The sequence below is a fragment of the Halichoeres trimaculatus genome, unplaced genomic scaffold (assembly GCF_033239565.1).
Source record: "Halichoeres trimaculatus isolate MK-OKI-2021-1 unplaced genomic scaffold, fHalTri1.1 fHalTri1_scaffold_20, whole genome shotgun sequence".
Lineage (NCBI taxonomy): Eukaryota > Metazoa > Chordata > Actinopteri > Labriformes > Labridae > Halichoeres > Halichoeres trimaculatus.
Window position 1 is genome coordinate 23004972 of NW_027437198.1, and position 18195 is coordinate 23023166.

Below are 18195 nucleotides of genomic sequence, written 5' to 3' on the forward strand. Positions count from 1 at the left end.
TTACTTAACTGAGAGATTTGAGCAACAACAAAAAAAAAGTGGAAAAATTATTGATCGTTTTGTCTCATAGAAGGTTTTGGTAGGAGGCCTCTAATGTCCTTGAAGGGTTGTAAATTAAGGGGGCCCACAAGGGTCAGGGGAAAGAGACATATATCCTTAAAAAAAAAAAAGGATTACTTTAACCCAAGGTGTAAATTTTTGTGTTTTTTGAATACATCATTTCACCTTTTAAAATTCATTATCTTCGCATAAACTCTGGGACCTGTTGTCATAAAACCTGTTTCCCCATGCTTATTGGTTGTTCTTCGTTTTATAAAGTGTAATTTAAGACAGCATTCCCAATTTCCGACTTCTTCAAATACTTTAACTGCTCCACCTGCAGGAACATTGTGATTTCCAATCCTTCTGTTTGCACCTGAAGGCAGCAAAACAAACCCCATGATTTTCACGGAACTTTGAACCGAACACAAACTGCAGTTTAGACTCCGATCATAAACATTAGGATGCAGAAAAAAGGGGCTGTACACACCTTGCATTGAAGCATTTAAGACAGATATTTGAAATAATCTCTGTCTTCTGTTCTGGAGCAGGTGGAGGTTTGTGACAGCTGTGCAGCTCTGCGGCGATTTACGACAACTGTTATTTGATCATCATCTCTGAAATGTCGCTCCGCTACCGGGACAGGGTTGTGATTGTCACAGGAGGATCCAAAGGGATTGGCAAAGGGATTGTCAAAGTCTTCGGTGTGCCTTTTAACCTCTACGTGAGCTTTTTTTTAATTGGGGTGTGTTTATTAATAACTTTTTCTTGTTCTTTTTCTTTAGTGGACAATGGAGCCAAAGTTGTGTTTTGTGCAAGAGGAGGTGAGCAATCATCTGTTTTTATTCTGGTAATTTTATTTGACTGATGCACTCTTGAACATATTCATACCTGTTTTTACTGACTCTAAATGTAAAGTTCAGGATTTGAATATGTTTGCATTTCCTGCCTGTTGCAGCTGAAGCAGGTGAAGCTCTGGAGGCTGAGCTGAACAAGGCAGGGCCAGGCTGCTGCAAGTTCATACCATGTGACGTCTCCAAAGAAGAAGACATTAAGGTATAAGTGCAGGAAACGCCTCATCATGTGCTCTGAAGATAAGAGTTAATTACACTTTAACTCATACAATTAAACTCCACTTCAATCAGTTCGCCTCAAACCAGTTCACTGTTTGCTTTGGGGTCTGTTTGCTTCTCTTGGTGCTGAACTGGTTTAACTTGCTTGTCTTGAACCACAGAGACTGGTGACTTCCACAGTAGACACATATGGATACATTGACTGTCTGGTGAACAACGCAGGATGGCGTGAGTTCAGTAGAAGATACTGATAACCGTATACTAACAAATAAATATAATGTATAATGTAATAAATCTTCTTTACTCTGTCCTTTTTCAGATCCTCCTCATAAAAGTACCGATGAGACCAGCGCAGATGAGTTCAGGGATCTGCTGAATCTGAACCTTGTCAGCTACTTCCTGGCTTCTAAAGTAATGTTGACATTCTTATTTAACACTTTCAATCAATTTGTAAAAAGTATAGAAAGTTCTCTTAGTTTAATAAAATGCAATCCAGATTAATGCACCTGCAAAATAAGTTTAAAAAAACTAAAATATAGTTAAAAAGTAAAGTATATTTAATAAGGTAGATTTTGCCAAAAAAAAAAAAACAGTTTCGCCATCAGGCTCCTAAAACAGTGTTTCTCAAACTGTGGTCCGTGGGCCACTAGTGGTCCACCAGCTCCTACTAGCGGTCTGCCTCTTTTATAAGGAATATTTCACAAAAAAATAAAAATAATAAAAATAATAAAATGAAAGAAAGAAAAAAAAACGAGTTTGTTGGGACTCACAAGACTTTCCTCGAACCCTCCTCCTAGGCAAAACTGTCAGGCTGATGTTGTCTCATTAACAAGCATACAGGCAAAATCCTTATATGTTTTAAGACGGGGACAATTGAAAGAAAATAGAAAGAAGGAGGAAACGTCTGTCACTGGCCAGAAGAAGGTGTTACAGCAAAATTATTTAGCCGCAGTGAGCATTGTTGACACCATGGAAGCTAACTTAGCATGCGTCAGGTAACAACCCTCAATCAATTTGTGAAACTGGACCTGAACATTAAAAGTCCACCCAAAGTGAAATGAAAATACTATAGTGAGTGCATAGAATCTGGATTTGTTTAACTGGGAACTAAGAGGATCCTTAACCCCACTGTGTTTGTGCTATGCATCATTAGCTTATGAGGTTGTAACACCTGCTAAACTAAATAAAACATCAGTCTTCCATCTTGACTGTTGTTCTGTGAAATTTTAAAGTGGTCCTTGATCTGAAATAATTTGAGAAACACTGCCTTAAAGTGTTTCTGAGCTGTACCCTATGAGTGAATATAATATCTCTGAATTCATGGAGTCTCACTCTGTTGTTGTTGTTTTTTTGTTTTTTGTTTTGTTTTTTGGTTAAGTACGCTCTGCCGTATCTGAGACAGCGCGAGGGAAACATCATCAATGTGTCCAGCCTGGTGGCAACCATCGGTCAGCTTGATGCTGCTCCTTACGTCGCCACCAAGGTGAGTTCATCCTCCAGTCAGGGAGCAGTCACTGATAATATGAAAGAGAGGAAAGGAGATGTAATGTGTCTTTTCTTCCACAAGGGGGGGATAATTTCCATGACAAAGGCAATGGCAGTGGATGAGAGTCGCTACAAAGTGAGAGTCAACTGGTGAGTTGGACTGGATTATTTGTTCAGTGTGGTTTCAGGATGCCATTCCTCTATTGCAGGGGTCTGCAACCTTTACTTTCATAAGAGCCGTTTTGCCTCAGCTCACCTGGATTAAATTCATTCAGGAGCCACAAAATCTACTTTATCTTCACAACAAAGACGAAAAAGTGAAAAACTGTCAACATTGTAAAACTCGTGAAAAATTATCGAAACTAGAAGTTTTTTGTGTCTATAAAATTGTACATGTGATGTCTTGTTTTTTTTATATTTAATAAATTTGCAGATGTAAAAAAAATTAAAATAAATGTGTTATATTATGCATTTCTTAAATTCTCAAAATTTATGAAATTTTGTCAAATTTTGCAAAATTAAAAAAATATATATATTTAAAGTGTGAAAAAATATTAAAAATTCCCCAAATTATGAAATTTAAAAATTTGCCAAATTGTCTGAATTTGCAAAAATTTTAGAAATTTAAAACATTTTGAATTTCTTTTTATAAATTTAAGAATTTTGATTTAAAAAATGTCCAAAAAAAAAAATGCTTAAAAAATTTAAAAAGGTCAAAAAAATTTAAGCTTTATCGACAGATGTGATGCTTATTTAGTTTAAAAAAATGTTAAGTCATGATTTTATTTAGTGTCAATGTCTTCAATCATCAATGCCCTTTGTAAGAAAAACAAAAATTCTTTATTTTAATAATATTTTGTAAAGCTACAAGGAGCCACTGCAAAAGGAGTCAAAGAGCCTCATGAGGCTTCAGAGCCACAGTTGCAGACCCCTGCTCTATTGCTTCCAGTTAATTTAAGGTGTAAACAGTGAAGCTTAGCCTGGGAGTGAAGATTAATCTCTGTAGTTCAGTCTTTAAACACTTCTCATATCAAACTTTACTGCTATCTCAAAACAACTGCAGTTACTGACATCCTGATCAGCTATGCTAAAGCTAATCAAGCACATGAAGAAAAGATAACTTAAACATGATGCAAAGTGTACACAAAAAGTAGTGATACAAGCGATAAATCAGCTATTCGGCAGTAAAACATGGCTGAATGTTCCTATCTGACCTTTTGAGACTATTGCTTCTGATGTATCAATCTTACATCTGTGCTCTTCAAAATATTAAACTATCAAACCACATTGGGAGTAAATAAAAGAGATGTAAACATACATGATTAATATAAAGAATCTATGGCCTCTTCATAATATTATCCTCTCTGTCCTGTGTTGCAGCATCTCTCCAGGTAACGTCCGGACGCCTCTGTGGGAAGATTTAGCAGCACAGACACCTGATGCTGCAGCGACCCTGAAAGCAGGAGAGGACTCACAGGTGGGTCCACAGCTGAATCTACATTTTTTCTTACAGAGCTTAAATGACTTTTATGCTAAAGTAATTGAAAGTTGTGGAGCTCTTTACTTTTTTAACAGTTTCCTGCTCAAAACTTTTGGTTTCTGCTAACGAGACAAAAGCTTAACAAATCCCACAGCATTGTTTTGCTAATGATCTCATCTTCAGCTCTCTGCTGTGTCTCTGCTGGGTTGTAAATGTCCTCTCTCTGTCCTCTAATCCTGGGTTTAAACAGAAACTGTGTCAAGAAGCTGGGGTTTTATTGCCATGTTAATTACAGCTGTCTTTTCATCTTGGTGAAAAAAAGGTGTTTGAAGCCAAATGGGTGATGTAACAAACTGAGACGTGGCTCTGCACTGCAGGAAGGGAAATCTGAGGAGGTGTTTGTGTCTTGTTTCTGGTGAAGACTCAATTTCTTTCTAGGGATGTCTTAATTCAGGATATCAAAGGATAAAAATGGCACCTTGATTGATTGTAAAAAGTAAACAAACTCAGCTGATGAGGAGAGAAAAATGTAAATAAGTCACATGAAGTCTCAAACCTCCAGGAACTCCTCTGCTCCTCGAAGCAAAGTGAGCCCCTCAGACATAATTAGACCTCTTTTTTCCTGCTTGGCAACCAGTGAAGAGCCAGCTGCTTTTTCACAGAGCTGCAAAACTGTGGGATCTGCCATAGAGGTCATGAAGTTGGGGAAGTTCCAAGATGCAACGATAATCACATGTTGTTGGAAGCTGATCAGGAATGAAGCTATTTTTGTTTTTTCCCTCTCTCACAGCTCATCGGTCGTATGGGGACAGAGGAGGAGATCGGACTTACTGCCCTGTATCTTGCCGCTGATGCTACTTTCTGCACAGGGATAGATCTGCTTTTCAGTGGAGGAGCCGAGCTCAACTATGGTTACAAGAACCGCATCCCATGACCTGTGTTTGACAGACGTCTTAACAGATCTACGCAGAAATACACTAACCAAACAGGGATCATATAAAGACATTTTTTCTGTCTTTAACTGAAAAGTGATGATTTATTAACTCGTGCTTTTTTGGTGTAGGACAGTTAAAGGTTTTGGCATCCTGACCAGCTGTGAAATAAGACCAGCACCCCTCCCCACCCTTCACCCAATCAGCATCAACCTCTTTGACCTCAAATAACCTCTCCCGTCGGAGGTTGTTGGAGTCCACCAATCAGATGTCACGATTCAGTCACGCCTCAAATGACATCCTGAATGTACTGCTCAATGAAACCCTTCACTGTAACCACAATACTACATTATTAAACTGATTCTTTTGCTCTTCTTACCTCAGTGTGTTTGATGACAGATGGTTAAAATCTGTAAAAAAGGAACAAGGGAATAAACTTTTTTTCAAAATCCTCAAGAGTCCTTGTAAATTTTATTGTTTAAGTTTTTTGTCTAGGAGGAGAGAGTTTAATTTGATGTGTGGGAGGTTTCTGTCTTCATCTCAACCGAGCAGCGTCTCCGATTTCAAAGCGGAACTAAAGTTGACTCCGAGTTCGGGTTTGTGTTTCCACACGAGCAGACAAGCTCGTTTATCGTCGTTACGTCGCGGAGATGGCAGCCCTCCGATCGGTGAGTTTATTGACTTTGGTAGCACTTTGTTATCTGTTGGCTTGAACTGTCGGGGTAAATGATTCACCATAATGAGTGATAAGTCTGCAGATAAGGACCCGAAAAGATAACGGCTATTTACAGAGACCGGATCCCACTGTGGCAGTCCCGCCAAGCACGGAGGGTGGCAAAACAATACAGCATGGGAAGGTCACCGCACCAAAACCCATGCGAAAAACTGCAAAGTTACACATTTCTGCTTTGCAACAAAAATTAAAACAAGAAAAACAAATCTGAATAATTTTCATGTATCGGGGAAGCTTTTAAAAGACTTCGGCGTCAACCTTGCGTATAATTTCGACCTTTCTTTCTAAAGGTGATGTCTGTTTTCAGTGCAATGTACAAGTACATAATGTTATCTTGGTCACCACCATCCTCAGTTGAAGGATAGTTTGCGAACCGAAGAGGAAGATTGTTAGTGTGCCGAAGTATACAAACATATACCACAAAAATAATCAGCACTTTCTTCATTTGTAGTTTGTTTGTCATTTCAATAAAATCTAGTTTTATTTAAATTTTCGTTTTATTTAAAGGAGTTTGGTGTGACGCTCTAAGATCGAGGATTCGAAGTGTTAATAGCCACGCGATCAGGAAGGAAACGTGTTTGTACAGCAATGTCCACGCTGAACCGTGCAATGAAATATAAGTATAAATAATAAAAGGCAATAAAAATAATAATTATACAATAATAAAGCAATGGACTAGATTAAATGAAATACATACAATAAGAAATGAACATAGTGCAAATATGAACGAAAGAGACAGAAGGCAGCTCTCTTCTCTTTATGTGGATTATGGATACGTCTGCTGTCAACTTGCTATGCTAATATATATCTTGTAAAGAGACTGACATTGCTGCAGGTGACTCAGTTGAATGTTAAAAATGTGCATCAACGCCTGCAGCATTTGGCTAACTTGCATCTATTTTAATAAACAAACTGTTACAGCATTGACATAGTTTGTCATACTTATTGTTGCAATGAAGGCAAACCTTGCATCATCCATTCAAAAAAAAAAAAAAGAAAAAAAAATGCACATGGGTGTCTTCAGCAGAGAGGCTTTGTAGCTCCATTTATGCAGCTTTAACTACATTTTCTAATACTTCACTTTGTTTTGACCTTAAATGAAAGAGAACTGATTAATAATTCACAGTAATCCAGTTAAGCAATTTGCATGAAACTGCTTCACTTGCAACAGTAACCCTCTACTGTTAGTCTCATTAACAGATTTCCTGAAGAACATGCATTGTTTTCATTTCCTTTTAGTCCTTCCTGGTTGGGTTCGTCCCCTTGCATTATAACCTGTTTGCAGCCTGTAGCAGATTCTAATAACAGCACAGCACTAAGCACCGGCTGTTGTCACCTACTGACACGTGTCACGAGCCACATACAGTAAACTGCAGGCAGAATGATTGGTGCTTAGTCACACACACCCACAGACACTCAATGTCAGGCGTGTTGTCTCTGTGTACTCCTGATGCTGGTTACATATGAACCACTTTAGGTAGTTTTTCACTGACATGCGGCTCGTTTCATGTGCAGGCACTCCATGGACGACTCTTTCAGGCCCTCCCTTTCTCCTTCAGCTCGCTGCGGTTTGCAAGCTCCTTCAAGGTAATGAGAACTGTAAAATTTTATGCCTGAGCAGGTGAGGCCTGTGTCACCTCCATCCAGCTCTGGCCTGCCTGAACACGCCTGATACCTCAGAGCTAAGGGTGCTAGACGTTCATGACTGTGAAGGATTGTAACTGTGTCTCTTTGACTTCTACAAAGTGCCTCAAATTAAAAACTTCTTTCCTTTTCTGTTTCCTTTCTCTGTCTTACTGTTATGATATAATTATAATTTTAATCTATTAATTGTCTAATAAGCCAAATAAGTCTCTTTCTTAATTGTTCTTTTAAAGCATGCTCTGCAAATAACCATAATGTGAAAACAATCACTGTATCGTCGCCTGCTCTGCTCTTCCTCCTCCTTCCACCTCTTTTTCTCTGTGTGTCTCTGGCTCCCTCGTTCGTCTTCGTCTCAGGCCTCAGACCTCGTCATCCAACGTAACCCAACATGCAAACCCAAGCCGGACCCCTCCAACCTGGTGTTTGGGAAACAGTTCTCCGACCACATGCTGACCATCACCTGGTCAGAGAAGGGGGGCTGGGAAGCTCCCGAGATCAAACCTTTCCAGAACCTGTCGCTGCACCCGGCCAGCTCTGCCCTGCACTACTCCATAGAGGTGAGGAGAGCGCTCACAGTCAGATCTGTGGCATCTGATGCTTTTTAATCCATCCTGGCTGAGCAGTTCTGTTTATGCTGAGGTGGAGAGGCAGTCACAAGTTGTGGTGTTACTGCCAAATCACTGTGCAGCCCGTCAGCTGTTTGTCTGACTGCTAAACAGAAGCACCTTGAATCAGCATTTCTCTAAAGGAAAACAAAGAAACAACCCTGCTATTTCCAGAAGAAGTATCATTCAGAAGTCAGTTTGCAGTGTGTCCCATCCAGAGATAAAAGTTTCTGTGTGTGTGTGTGTGTTCTCTGCAGCTGTTTGAAGGCATGAAGGCGTTCCGTGGAGTCGACAACCACATCCGTCTGTTCAGACCCATGCTGAACATGGAGAGGATGCATCGAAGCGCAGACAGAAGCTGCCTCCCGGTGAGTTCTCTGATTTAACACTGAGTAGAGCTTCAAATCACATTCAAAGCTCTTCTTCTGGCTTACAAAACACTGACAAGAACAGCTCCTTCCTACGCCTGGTGCTCTCAGCCCAGCGTGGCTCCAAATCACTAGCCAGACTCTTCTCCTCTGTTGTTCCCTAATGGTGGAGCAAATTACCTAACTCTATACGATCCACAGAGTCCCTTTCTGCTTTATGAGATGTCTGAAAACTCATCTGTTCAGGGAACACTTAGGTCCTTAATCTGACCCTTCTCCTCTCTGTCCTCAGGGGTAGAGTGAGTCTGATGTCTCAGACCAGCTCTTAGTGAATTTTCAGCACTGATTACTGAATGTTGTTTAAGGTTGAAGTATATTGTTGCAGCAATTCATTGTGGTTAGTTGGCTAGATTATTCTACATTATTAAAAAAAAAAAAACCTGCACCCAGTTATAGCACTTTGTCGCACTAACTAGGTTTTTCCTTCTGTCTAAATTCTTGCTTGTGTTGTACGTTGCTTTGGACAAAAGCGTCTGCTAAATGAAACTGTAGAACTGTAGAATAAAAAGTTCCCGCCATGACATTGGTTTTTGTTTTACCAAAATACTTCAATGGGAACCTTCAAACTGAAGTATAAAAGGTTTCTGTCCTGTAGCTAAGTCAGATAAATAAGTTGATCGAAGCTGACCAAGCACATTTTGGAGAATGTACCATTTCAACAGTGAATGAATGTCTCTGGTACACTTTAGTCTCCAGCCGTTGAATGTCTCGACATGTGTCCTCTGCACCCTTTGGTGGCTTGCCCAGGCTAACACAGAAGCTCATTGTTTCGCCTCAAACTTGGTTTGAATTCCTGTGATTCTTTAAGTGAGCAGGGTGAGGCCGGTTACATGACGACCCTCAAGCTGTAAGCCCCTCTGCTGGCTTATGTAACGGCTTGGCAACGCGCCCAGGTCTGCCTCACTCAATCCAGACCCTCGACTAATCCTTCATCAGGAGTTCAGGTCGCGGTGGAAACTTTTAGATTGCAGGGCACGTTCTTTTCTCTGTATGCAGGACATGTTGGGATAATAGACCAGTTTACTGTTTGTAACGTTAAGTGCTGAGGTTTAATGGTTTTTCAAGTGACTTGAGAGTGTTAACCACCAAAAAAGCACAGTTTGTAACTTAAATGTGACGACTCAAATTCATGAGAAATCAGTGAGCAAATGGAAGAAATCATCAATTAAACAAACATTTTTAATGAAAAAATGCAGTGTGTACCCCAGAGAAGAGTTTAAACACACAAGATGCTCAATGCTTGTGTCTGTATAATCCAGACTGTGAAATATAAAAACATGATGTTGTGTCAATACACCTGAAACCCTCCCAAATAAAAAAAAAAACGAACAGACCGCTGAGTCTGAGACCAGGGTTATGTTAAAAGAGCCAGAAAACTACATCCGGATAGAAAACTGCTCCAGATTTATCAGATTATTACTTTATTGTAAGATTACAAATAAAGCTGGTCAAAAGCTTAATGATATAGCGTAGTTTTTTTCAGGGGTTCCGACAACTCAACTTCTCTTTAACACAGCATATAAAGAAAGACTAAAATAAAAGACTTAAATTTGGGGGGAAAAAAAGGAAATAGACATGCACTGATCAATCAGTGATGGTTTCCTTAATTTCGGGGGATCGTTGATCAGTGATCAGCCCATCCTTACATGTGAAACTGATCTTATATACCTCTAGGAAGGTGTGACAGCCAGCCATTGGACAAGGAGACTTTATTGGTTGTTTAACATGAAGATTTTATTGATTCACAGGTATTGTGCAATGATTTTCTATAAAATAGGATTGGAACATTGAAGGTATATGCTGTCAGTTATAAAAAATAAAAATTGTTATCGACCCTAATTGGTATCGGCAGGTCAGGCTTTTAAAGATCAGTGATCTGTGATCAGCCAGAAAATTGTGATCGATGCACCCCTAAAAAAGAATCAACTTTTTGATCTAAAATTGTTAAACAACAAATCCAGATACTACGGTACAACTTTATTCTCCCACCCTTGGTCAGAACTGGATAGAAGTTACCTCCATGGTATAGTATGATCTCTGACAACTGATCACTAAACAACCAGACATTTTTATGCTGCTTACAGCTTTAATTTAGTGTTTAAAGAACGATAACTCGCCTGAATGGATGGAGATAAACAACACTTCTGTTGCCAAAATGTGTGCGCACATCTTTGAAGACATCAACTGTAAATTGGTTTTTAACACAAATAATTTCTGTGATTATAACCTTTGACCTCTCTAAAGGGGTGAAGATAGTGGTGGGATCAGCTGATAGCCTGTGTCTCTTTCTGTGCAGTTGTTTGATAAAGGTGAGCTGCTGGAGTGCATCAGGAAGCTGGTGGAGGTCGACCAGGAGTGGGTTCCTTACTCTCTGGACGCCAGCCTGTACATCCGACCCACATTCATAGGAATCGAGGTGACGTTTTGAGCTCGGATTCATTAAAAAAAAAAAAATTCATCCATCCTCTCTGGTCTAACAAGCTGTCTTCCCTTTTTCCTCCAGCCGTCCCTCGGAGTGTCTCGGGCAGGGAAAGCGATGATCTTTGTCATCATCGGACCGGTGGGACCGTACTTCGCCACAGGCTCCTTTAACCCGGTGTCTCTGCTGGCTGATCCTTCATTCGTCAGGGCTTGGAAAGGAGGCGTCGGGGCCTACAAGATGGGAGGGTGAGTTTCTTTTTGTATCATCTCTAACCTCAACTCTACGTGTAAACAATGTTTCATTACAGAGCGATCCTGAAAAACTGGAACTTTTTTCTTTTGAACGTTTGCAGGAAACAGGTTAAATAAAAACTGTTTTTTTTTCAACACACATCAGTGTGGCCTTTAATGTCCCTGCAAACCTGAAGTGACACATTCAATCCTTTTTTTCTTCACTGAGTAGTTTCTATTCTTTGAAGACTCATGTTTTATCTCTACAGCTGTGTTTTCATTCAGCCGTGGATCTGGACGATGAACAACTATGTGGATTTTCCACTTAGCTCGTGAAGCCTTGAAAGGCGGTCGATGAGCCGCCCGGTGTTAGGTTTGGAGTTAAAAGAAAAGCCAGTTTTAGATGATGATTCTGCCTTATCTTGGCAGAAAAAGTCAAATTTATTGATGTCAAAAGAGATTGACGAAACCTCTCAGAGGACAGGCGTCTGTAAGATTTCCCAGGAGGTTATGGGAATTGTAGTGCTTCACAAACAGAGGTATATCCATGCAGCTGAAAACACAACGTCTGTTTTACTCCAGGAGACGTTTTCAATCCTTTTTCAGCAGCGTGCAGATTTTTAATCCCTCAGCTTTATAATGTCAGCGCTCTTGTAAATCTCCAGCCTCTAATCGCCGCCCTGCTTCAACGATAGTCTGGTCATAAATTAAGAACCTGTTCAGCTTCAGAGCTGTTACATAACGCGGCTGAACATGCCGACATATAAGCCATTAAAATCTGCTCTCATACCGTCAGACGGCGAGTCAACAGCGCAGCTATCAGACTGATTTAGACCTCAAGCAGCAGTCACGAGACTGAAGGGTGGATGGTGGTGTGATCAGATCAGGTTTCATTAACCTCTGATAAACAAGTCCTGAATTGACTAATGCTTATTTTTCCCTTTATTTCTTTTAGAAATAGCAGAAAAAAATTAACGGTAAACATCAGAATCTCTGTGTCGATTTAAATTAAAAACATCATCATGCTCATCTCAATGCAAAAGAAAAGGAAAACTGAGTAATTAATTTGATCAAAGATATGTTTATCAATCAAAGATGCATACATGATACAATACACGGCCCATTGGCGCCCTCTGGTGGACAAGCTTGGTCATGTTTTTCTTTTTCTAGATGTTTTTTCCCCCTTTTTTTTTCATTTTTATGTCTCTGTTTTTTTTACATAAATGTGTAATTTTTGTCATGATTTGTCACTGCTGCTGAATTTTTACATCAAACCCAAACTCAGACCTTCAAAGACTCCCCTCCTGTCTCTGGTCTCTGCAGGAACTACGGTCCCACGATAGCCGTGCAGAATGAGGCGGTGAAGCGAGGCTGCCAGCAGGTGCTGTGGCTGTACGGGGATCAGGAGGAGATCACGGAGGTTGGCACCATGAACCTCTTCATCTACTGGACCAACAAGGATGGAGGTCAGGCTCCGGCTCAAGGAGAAGTTTCTGCCTCTGTTTATTTGAGCCAAGAGTAAAATGTGATGTGTTTCTGCAGAGAGGGAGCTGGTGACCCCTCCTCTGGACGGTATCATTCTCCCAGGAGTCACCAGACAGTCTCTGCTGGACCTGGCCAGAGACTGGGTAAGGACGCCTCAGAGGAGACCAAACATAAACACATGATGTTTCTGATGTTCATCACTTCCTGTGTTTGTTTCAGGGTGAGTTTAAGGTCACAGAGCGCACCATGGAGATGCAGGAGCTGCTGGGAGCGCTGGACGCCGGGAGGATCCTGGAGGTGTTTGGAGCAGGGACTGCGTGTGTGGTTTGTCCTGTCGGTAGCCTCCTCTACAAAGGAAAGGTAAAAACTCAGCCTGGATTAAATTTGAAGAGAGTCACTCTAGGGAATGGTCTTAACTCAAAGATTAAAAACACGTCATCACTTTATCTCTCAGACGTTCGAGATCCCCACCATGCACAACGGTCCAGACCTGGCCAAGAGGTTCTACAAAGAGCTTACTGATATTCAGGTGAGTGAACGGGAGCTGTTTCTTTAAGACGCTGATGGATAACATACATTTTGCAGCTTCACATGGCAGAAAGAATGAAACAGTTGTAGATAAATCTGAGCCGATGATTTGGATGTTTGTGCATGAAGAAATAGAAAAAATACTGGATTAAATTCACATTTCAGAATCAAACTGTCAGCCAGTGATGACTGCTTTGACTTCACAAATGTCAGTTAGTCATAGTTTAGTGTTTTAAGAACCTTGCACACCAACAGTAAAGAAACAGCACAAAATTGTGAAATATTAGATGGCGCGCCACATCAGGAGCAAACACCAAACGTTCTCTTTATAATTATTGTCTAAGTTTTTGTGTCGAAAAGAACCAGGCGCTGGGACACGAACACTCAATCCGTCCACCGGGTTGAACATTTCGGTGTGTGACATGTCATAAACGAGCATTTTGATTGGTCGGATGTGTACTCATCACAAGTGAAACTTTGCTTATATTCTCCATAGACTGTAAAAAAAAATAGACGTCCTCACTTCAAGCTTGCTCGGTTTGAAGTGAGGTCTCCACAAAAACTGCTCCCCCTGGTGGTTGGCTGCAGTATAGGTTTAAAAATACGTCTGTCCAGTCATTCCAGATGGGCTGTGGTCAAACTTTAAAAAATTAACACACCTGGTAGAAATGTTTCTTGCGTCCGATTGTTGTAGTGATTTGAAGATATCATTTGGCTGCCTTGTATTCAAGTCCTCTGTTTTCTGAAAAGTTTAGTTTTTATTCGTTATATGAGGTTAAAAACGAGGCTTGACGTAACGTTTAATGATGATTGACAGCTGCTGTTCTCGTGTATTTTTTATGGGGATTGTTAAATATGTCGAGAGGTAGAGTCAGGAAGTGATTAGACTCTGGAAAGAAAAAAAAAATTATTATTTTTGTCACCCAGCTCCACTCAGATTCTCCCAGAATCCCTCAGTCTCTACTGTGCAGACTCTGGCTCCAAAGTGCTACAATGGTGGCGCCTGTGACGGTGGTATTTTGGCTTCAAAACCGTACAATGATAAATGGCAGAGCCACGCTGTCCACTCTATATACAGTCTGTGATATTCACGCAAAAAATATGGATCTGGTGTGCAAAGGGCTTAAAAGTGGAAACCACAAAGATTATATGTCAACAGTTTAAAAGGAAAATCAATTTTTTTAACTTCCAATATAAACAGTGACTCTCTAAATGTATAAGAATAAAGACATAAGCACCAAAGCTGTGTAAAACTTTGATCCTATAACTGACGACTTTTCTGTCATAAGGTTGAGACTTTTATTTTGAAATCTCTTTTCTTCACTTTGACGTGAGCCTAATCCTCCAAAGTATTTTGTTACAGTACTTAAGTGGGTTTTATTTCACTTGAGTTTCTATATTCATTGCAACTTTCACTTTTGTTTCACTACATTTACGTTGTCACTAAGGCTGGGACGATATGCTGTTCTCGCAATCTGATTCTGTTAAGATTTTTGGGGTGCCGATTTGATATTAGTTATGATTTTTCAATATGTACAATTTTTGTCATTTTCAGTTTGCTTGTTTTGCGTAAAATGCACATCATGTGAGTCAGAGAGACCATTTCGCCCTCTACTGGAGGAAAGTGGGAACTTTTTCCAATCCAGTTTATGAACAAAGACTGAAACGAAGAATTTGAATTTGAAAAAAAAAAAGATTTTTATTTTTAACAAAGAATCCTGATTTTGATATTGCCAAACAAAAAATCCTGATGTATTTTATAACGATTTTTTCTCCCACCCCTAATTGTCACCGTTATTACTCGCTACAAAATAAAACGCAAATATAATTGCCTCATCTTATAGGGATTATCTGGACTGTATATTCCTGCCCAGATAACTGGCGCTCTCATATCAAGCCAAGACTTATTTCAGACCCCTCACAGCCTGGGAATATTCCTCAGGGTCTACAGCAAAACATTTTCACTTTTGCCCAGATTACAGTTTGATCCTACTGAATGAAGTGCCCCGACTGTGTTTGCTGAAAAACAAGGAAATATTGGCGTTCCAAAACTCACCATCAAACCTAAAAAATACTTTTAAATTAAGCTACTTTAAGTCTTATACTCCAGTGATTTTTTTAGAGGATGATTTTCACTTTTACAGGAGTAGGTATCAAGTGAGATATCTTTACTTTCACTCAAGTACGGCTTTCAGATACTTAATACACCACTGGATTTAATGTCACATGATGAAGTCAGATATAAACCTTTAGCTGTAACTTCAAAGTGTATAACATCCAAAGTCTTACACTTTAATTTCTGTCTCCTTTCTTCTGTCTTTTTTTCCTGACTCCTTCTCTTCTCCCAGTACGGACGCAAAGCCAGTGAGTGGGCACCACTGGTAGCTTAAGCAGCCACATTGCACATCAGACAGTCCCATTATTCCGCATCAACGACCAGCAGCCGCCCTCCCTCCACCTCCACCTCTCATCCTCTTCACTCCTGACTCACTAATGCACTCCTGCTTACTCACCAATCGAGGAGCAGACACCTCTCTGTTCCTCCGATGTCCGGCTGAGGCGACTTCACCACATGATGCTCTCCATGCGGGCTCATGGGTGTTAACAGCCTGCTTTGGTGAAGCATTGTTAACGATATGCGATAACGTGAGCTGCAGACCAGGAGAGAGCTGTCGCTAGAAGGAAAAACTGACAGATTTAACGTGCCTGGCAGAAAAAATATCAACTCATCTTACACAAGTGCATTCAAACCTCAGTCTCTTTGCCATTAACTCAAGTGTTTTTCCTTCTTTTTACTTTCACAGTGCTTCTCATGACAAGCACAGGCATTTCATTCTGGCATTAACAGAAAAGGCACAAACTGACATGTATCAGAAATAGGAGGGGAAATACTTGCAATAGTTAGAAAGCTCATATTTTATAAGTAGGACTTGTTGTAGCTGTAATCTGTGAGGTACTGTTTCTCTTCCACTACTACAAAAGTAAAACCATGTTACGATGGTTTGACAGCAAAACTGTGTAAATGATAATCTGTGCTACTTGTAACAACCTGTGTGTTTTCTGTAAACTTGTCGAGTGATGGCGCCAGGAGGATGTGATCGGAGCAGGATCAGGGGCAACGAGGAAGATATTTGGAAGTCAGGTGAACAGACAAAAAAAACTTATTCCAGGCTTTTTAGGGAAAAAAAATTCACCTTTTTTTTTCCTCAAAATTTTAAAATCAAAGTCAGAATTTTGACTTTGATATCAGAATTTCGAGGGAAATGTCAGACGTCTTCAAAAAGTCAGAATTTTAAAAACGCCAGGAAAAAGTTTTTTAATTTTTCTTTTAATGCTCTAGGTAACTTTTTTTAAGTGGCCCTTATCCTCCACTGACCTGTAAATGCATCATAGGACTTGTTTTTTAATATCATGTACATAATGAAAGAGTACTGCCGTAGTTCCTTGGGGCCATGTCACTTTGACACCAGAGTTTGCACTGACTTGATCGACATCAGTTATGTATTTGAGAGGAAACGTGAGCTGTTACTTTGTGTTTCGTTCGTTTAAGACGCTGAGTGCACAAAAACTAAAGATTGAGATTAAAACGGCGAGGTCGAAGTGAACCTGAGCACGCACAAAGCTAGCTCCACGCTGTACAAGAGAAGGACTGTTCGATGCTGGCAGTTGCTCCTGCACTAGTTTGAGTGTAAGCATTATGAAAACGGTGTATAGTAACAATAAGATTGTTATTTTAGAATCTTAAATTATATATTTTACCTTTTTATGGTGTGAAAACTTGGTTGGCTGTCTTCCAAAGTACTTGACTGTATCACAGGTGCTTGTCTGTGTTCTCTCCATGTGTTTCCTTTGCTGGTTTTTCACTCTTTGAATGTACCGTTGTTTTAATCACACACACACACACACACACCATAGGACTGTCCCTCTCTGTCGAAGTGCCTCAGTTTGTTCTTGGTTCATCTGTGGATCTTCAGCTGCTGTTTGTGTTTTCAGTTGGTGCACTATGGGTTTTAGCTGGATTCTTTAAATAATGTCAGTTTAGTTTTCTTTATTTTTTTAATGTGCTGTTACTTTTACTCTGCTGTTACAATAAACCTGATTTGACTTAAGTCTTTGTGCTTTTCATTTTTCCTTTAAATCAGCTGTAGTAGTTCAGTTCCTGACAGCATGAAGAAGAAAACAGTGGAGGTTTTGGAAAAATAACTTGACATTTTCAGGAATCTCAAGAAATAAGAGGAATGTTTAAAAAATTGATCAAGTTTTTCAATAACCTTGATTTTTTAAAAGAAATGATCTTATTTTTATTCTAAAAAAGCTAACTCCTTTGTTATTCTGCAGGATTTTGACCCCCAAAAATGCTGAATGAACAAGATGGGGACCTTAGGCTTGAAATTTTTGTGTTTTTTAATTTTTTGTATTTTAAGAAGACCAAGGTTTTAACCCAACCTAAATCCTGCTGATTTGAAAACGTTAAAAAAAAAGCATAGGGGCCCATGAGCCCTCAGGGCTAAAATAACTTTAAAAAATGTTTGTTTTTTTTGTTGTTGTTTTTTTCTTTTTAAGACAAAGACTTGCCCCTTACATTTTTCACAAGTTTGACAAAAAATAAAATGCTGAAAAAACCCACTTGGGATGCCCCTAGGGGTCTTTTAGAGACAGCTTTTATGGCTCAAAAGGCCACAGGGTTTTACTTTATTTATTTAATTGTTTACATTTAAAAACTCTGAAAAAGAACAAGGCTAACCCCTTGGTTTTTCACAATTTTGACCAAAAATTAAACGCTGAAAAAAAAACCTTGGGACACCCCTAAGGGTCTTATAAAGACAGCCCTTGATTTCATAAGCCCTAAGAGACTGAATTTTGGTGTTTTTTTTATTATTATTCTATTTTTAAATTTTGGAAAAAAGAATCTACTCTGCAAAAAAAAAACATAAATTTTATTAAGTGTTTCTGTCTTATTTAAGGTAAAAATTGTCTTGTTATACTTGATTTGAGCCACTTTTAACTGATCAGTTGAGAAAAATGTCTTGTTTCAGGTTATATAGAGACAAAAAATAAGGTCTAAATTGTGTGTAGCAAGTAAAAAAAATCTGCCAGTGGAGCAAGAAAAA

General features: G+C 39.5%; 2 protein-coding genes across 2 annotated transcripts; both read left to right on the top strand.

The window, feature by feature from the left end:
* Positions 1 to 610: 610 nt before the first annotated feature.
* On the top strand, positions 611 to 5024 carry hsd17b14 (hydroxysteroid (17-beta) dehydrogenase 14). Its single transcript, XM_074697345.1, has 9 exons — positions 611 to 743; positions 825 to 863; positions 998 to 1095; positions 1274 to 1340; positions 1432 to 1523; positions 2491 to 2595; positions 2680 to 2747; positions 3978 to 4074; positions 4868 to 5024. The coding sequence occupies exons 1-9, from the start codon at positions 662 to 664 to the stop codon at positions 5009 to 5011; spliced, it is 792 nt and encodes a 263-aa protein (XP_074553446.1). The 5' UTR covers positions 611 to 661; the 3' UTR covers positions 5012 to 5024.
* Positions 5025 to 5538: 514 nt separating this feature from the next.
* Positions 5539 to 17178, top strand: bcat2 (branched chain amino-acid transaminase 2, mitochondrial). Its single transcript, XM_074697344.1, has 11 exons — positions 5539 to 5677; positions 7258 to 7329; positions 7743 to 7943; positions 8249 to 8359; positions 10716 to 10835; positions 10923 to 11086; positions 12395 to 12537; positions 12614 to 12699; positions 12776 to 12916; positions 13011 to 13085; positions 15433 to 17178. Exons 1-11 carry the CDS (start codon positions 5660 to 5662, stop codon positions 15472 to 15474), a joined length of 1173 nt encoding a protein of 390 aa, XP_074553445.1. The 5' UTR covers positions 5539 to 5659; the 3' UTR covers positions 15475 to 17178.
* The last annotated feature ends 1017 nt before the right edge of the window (positions 17179 to 18195 follow it).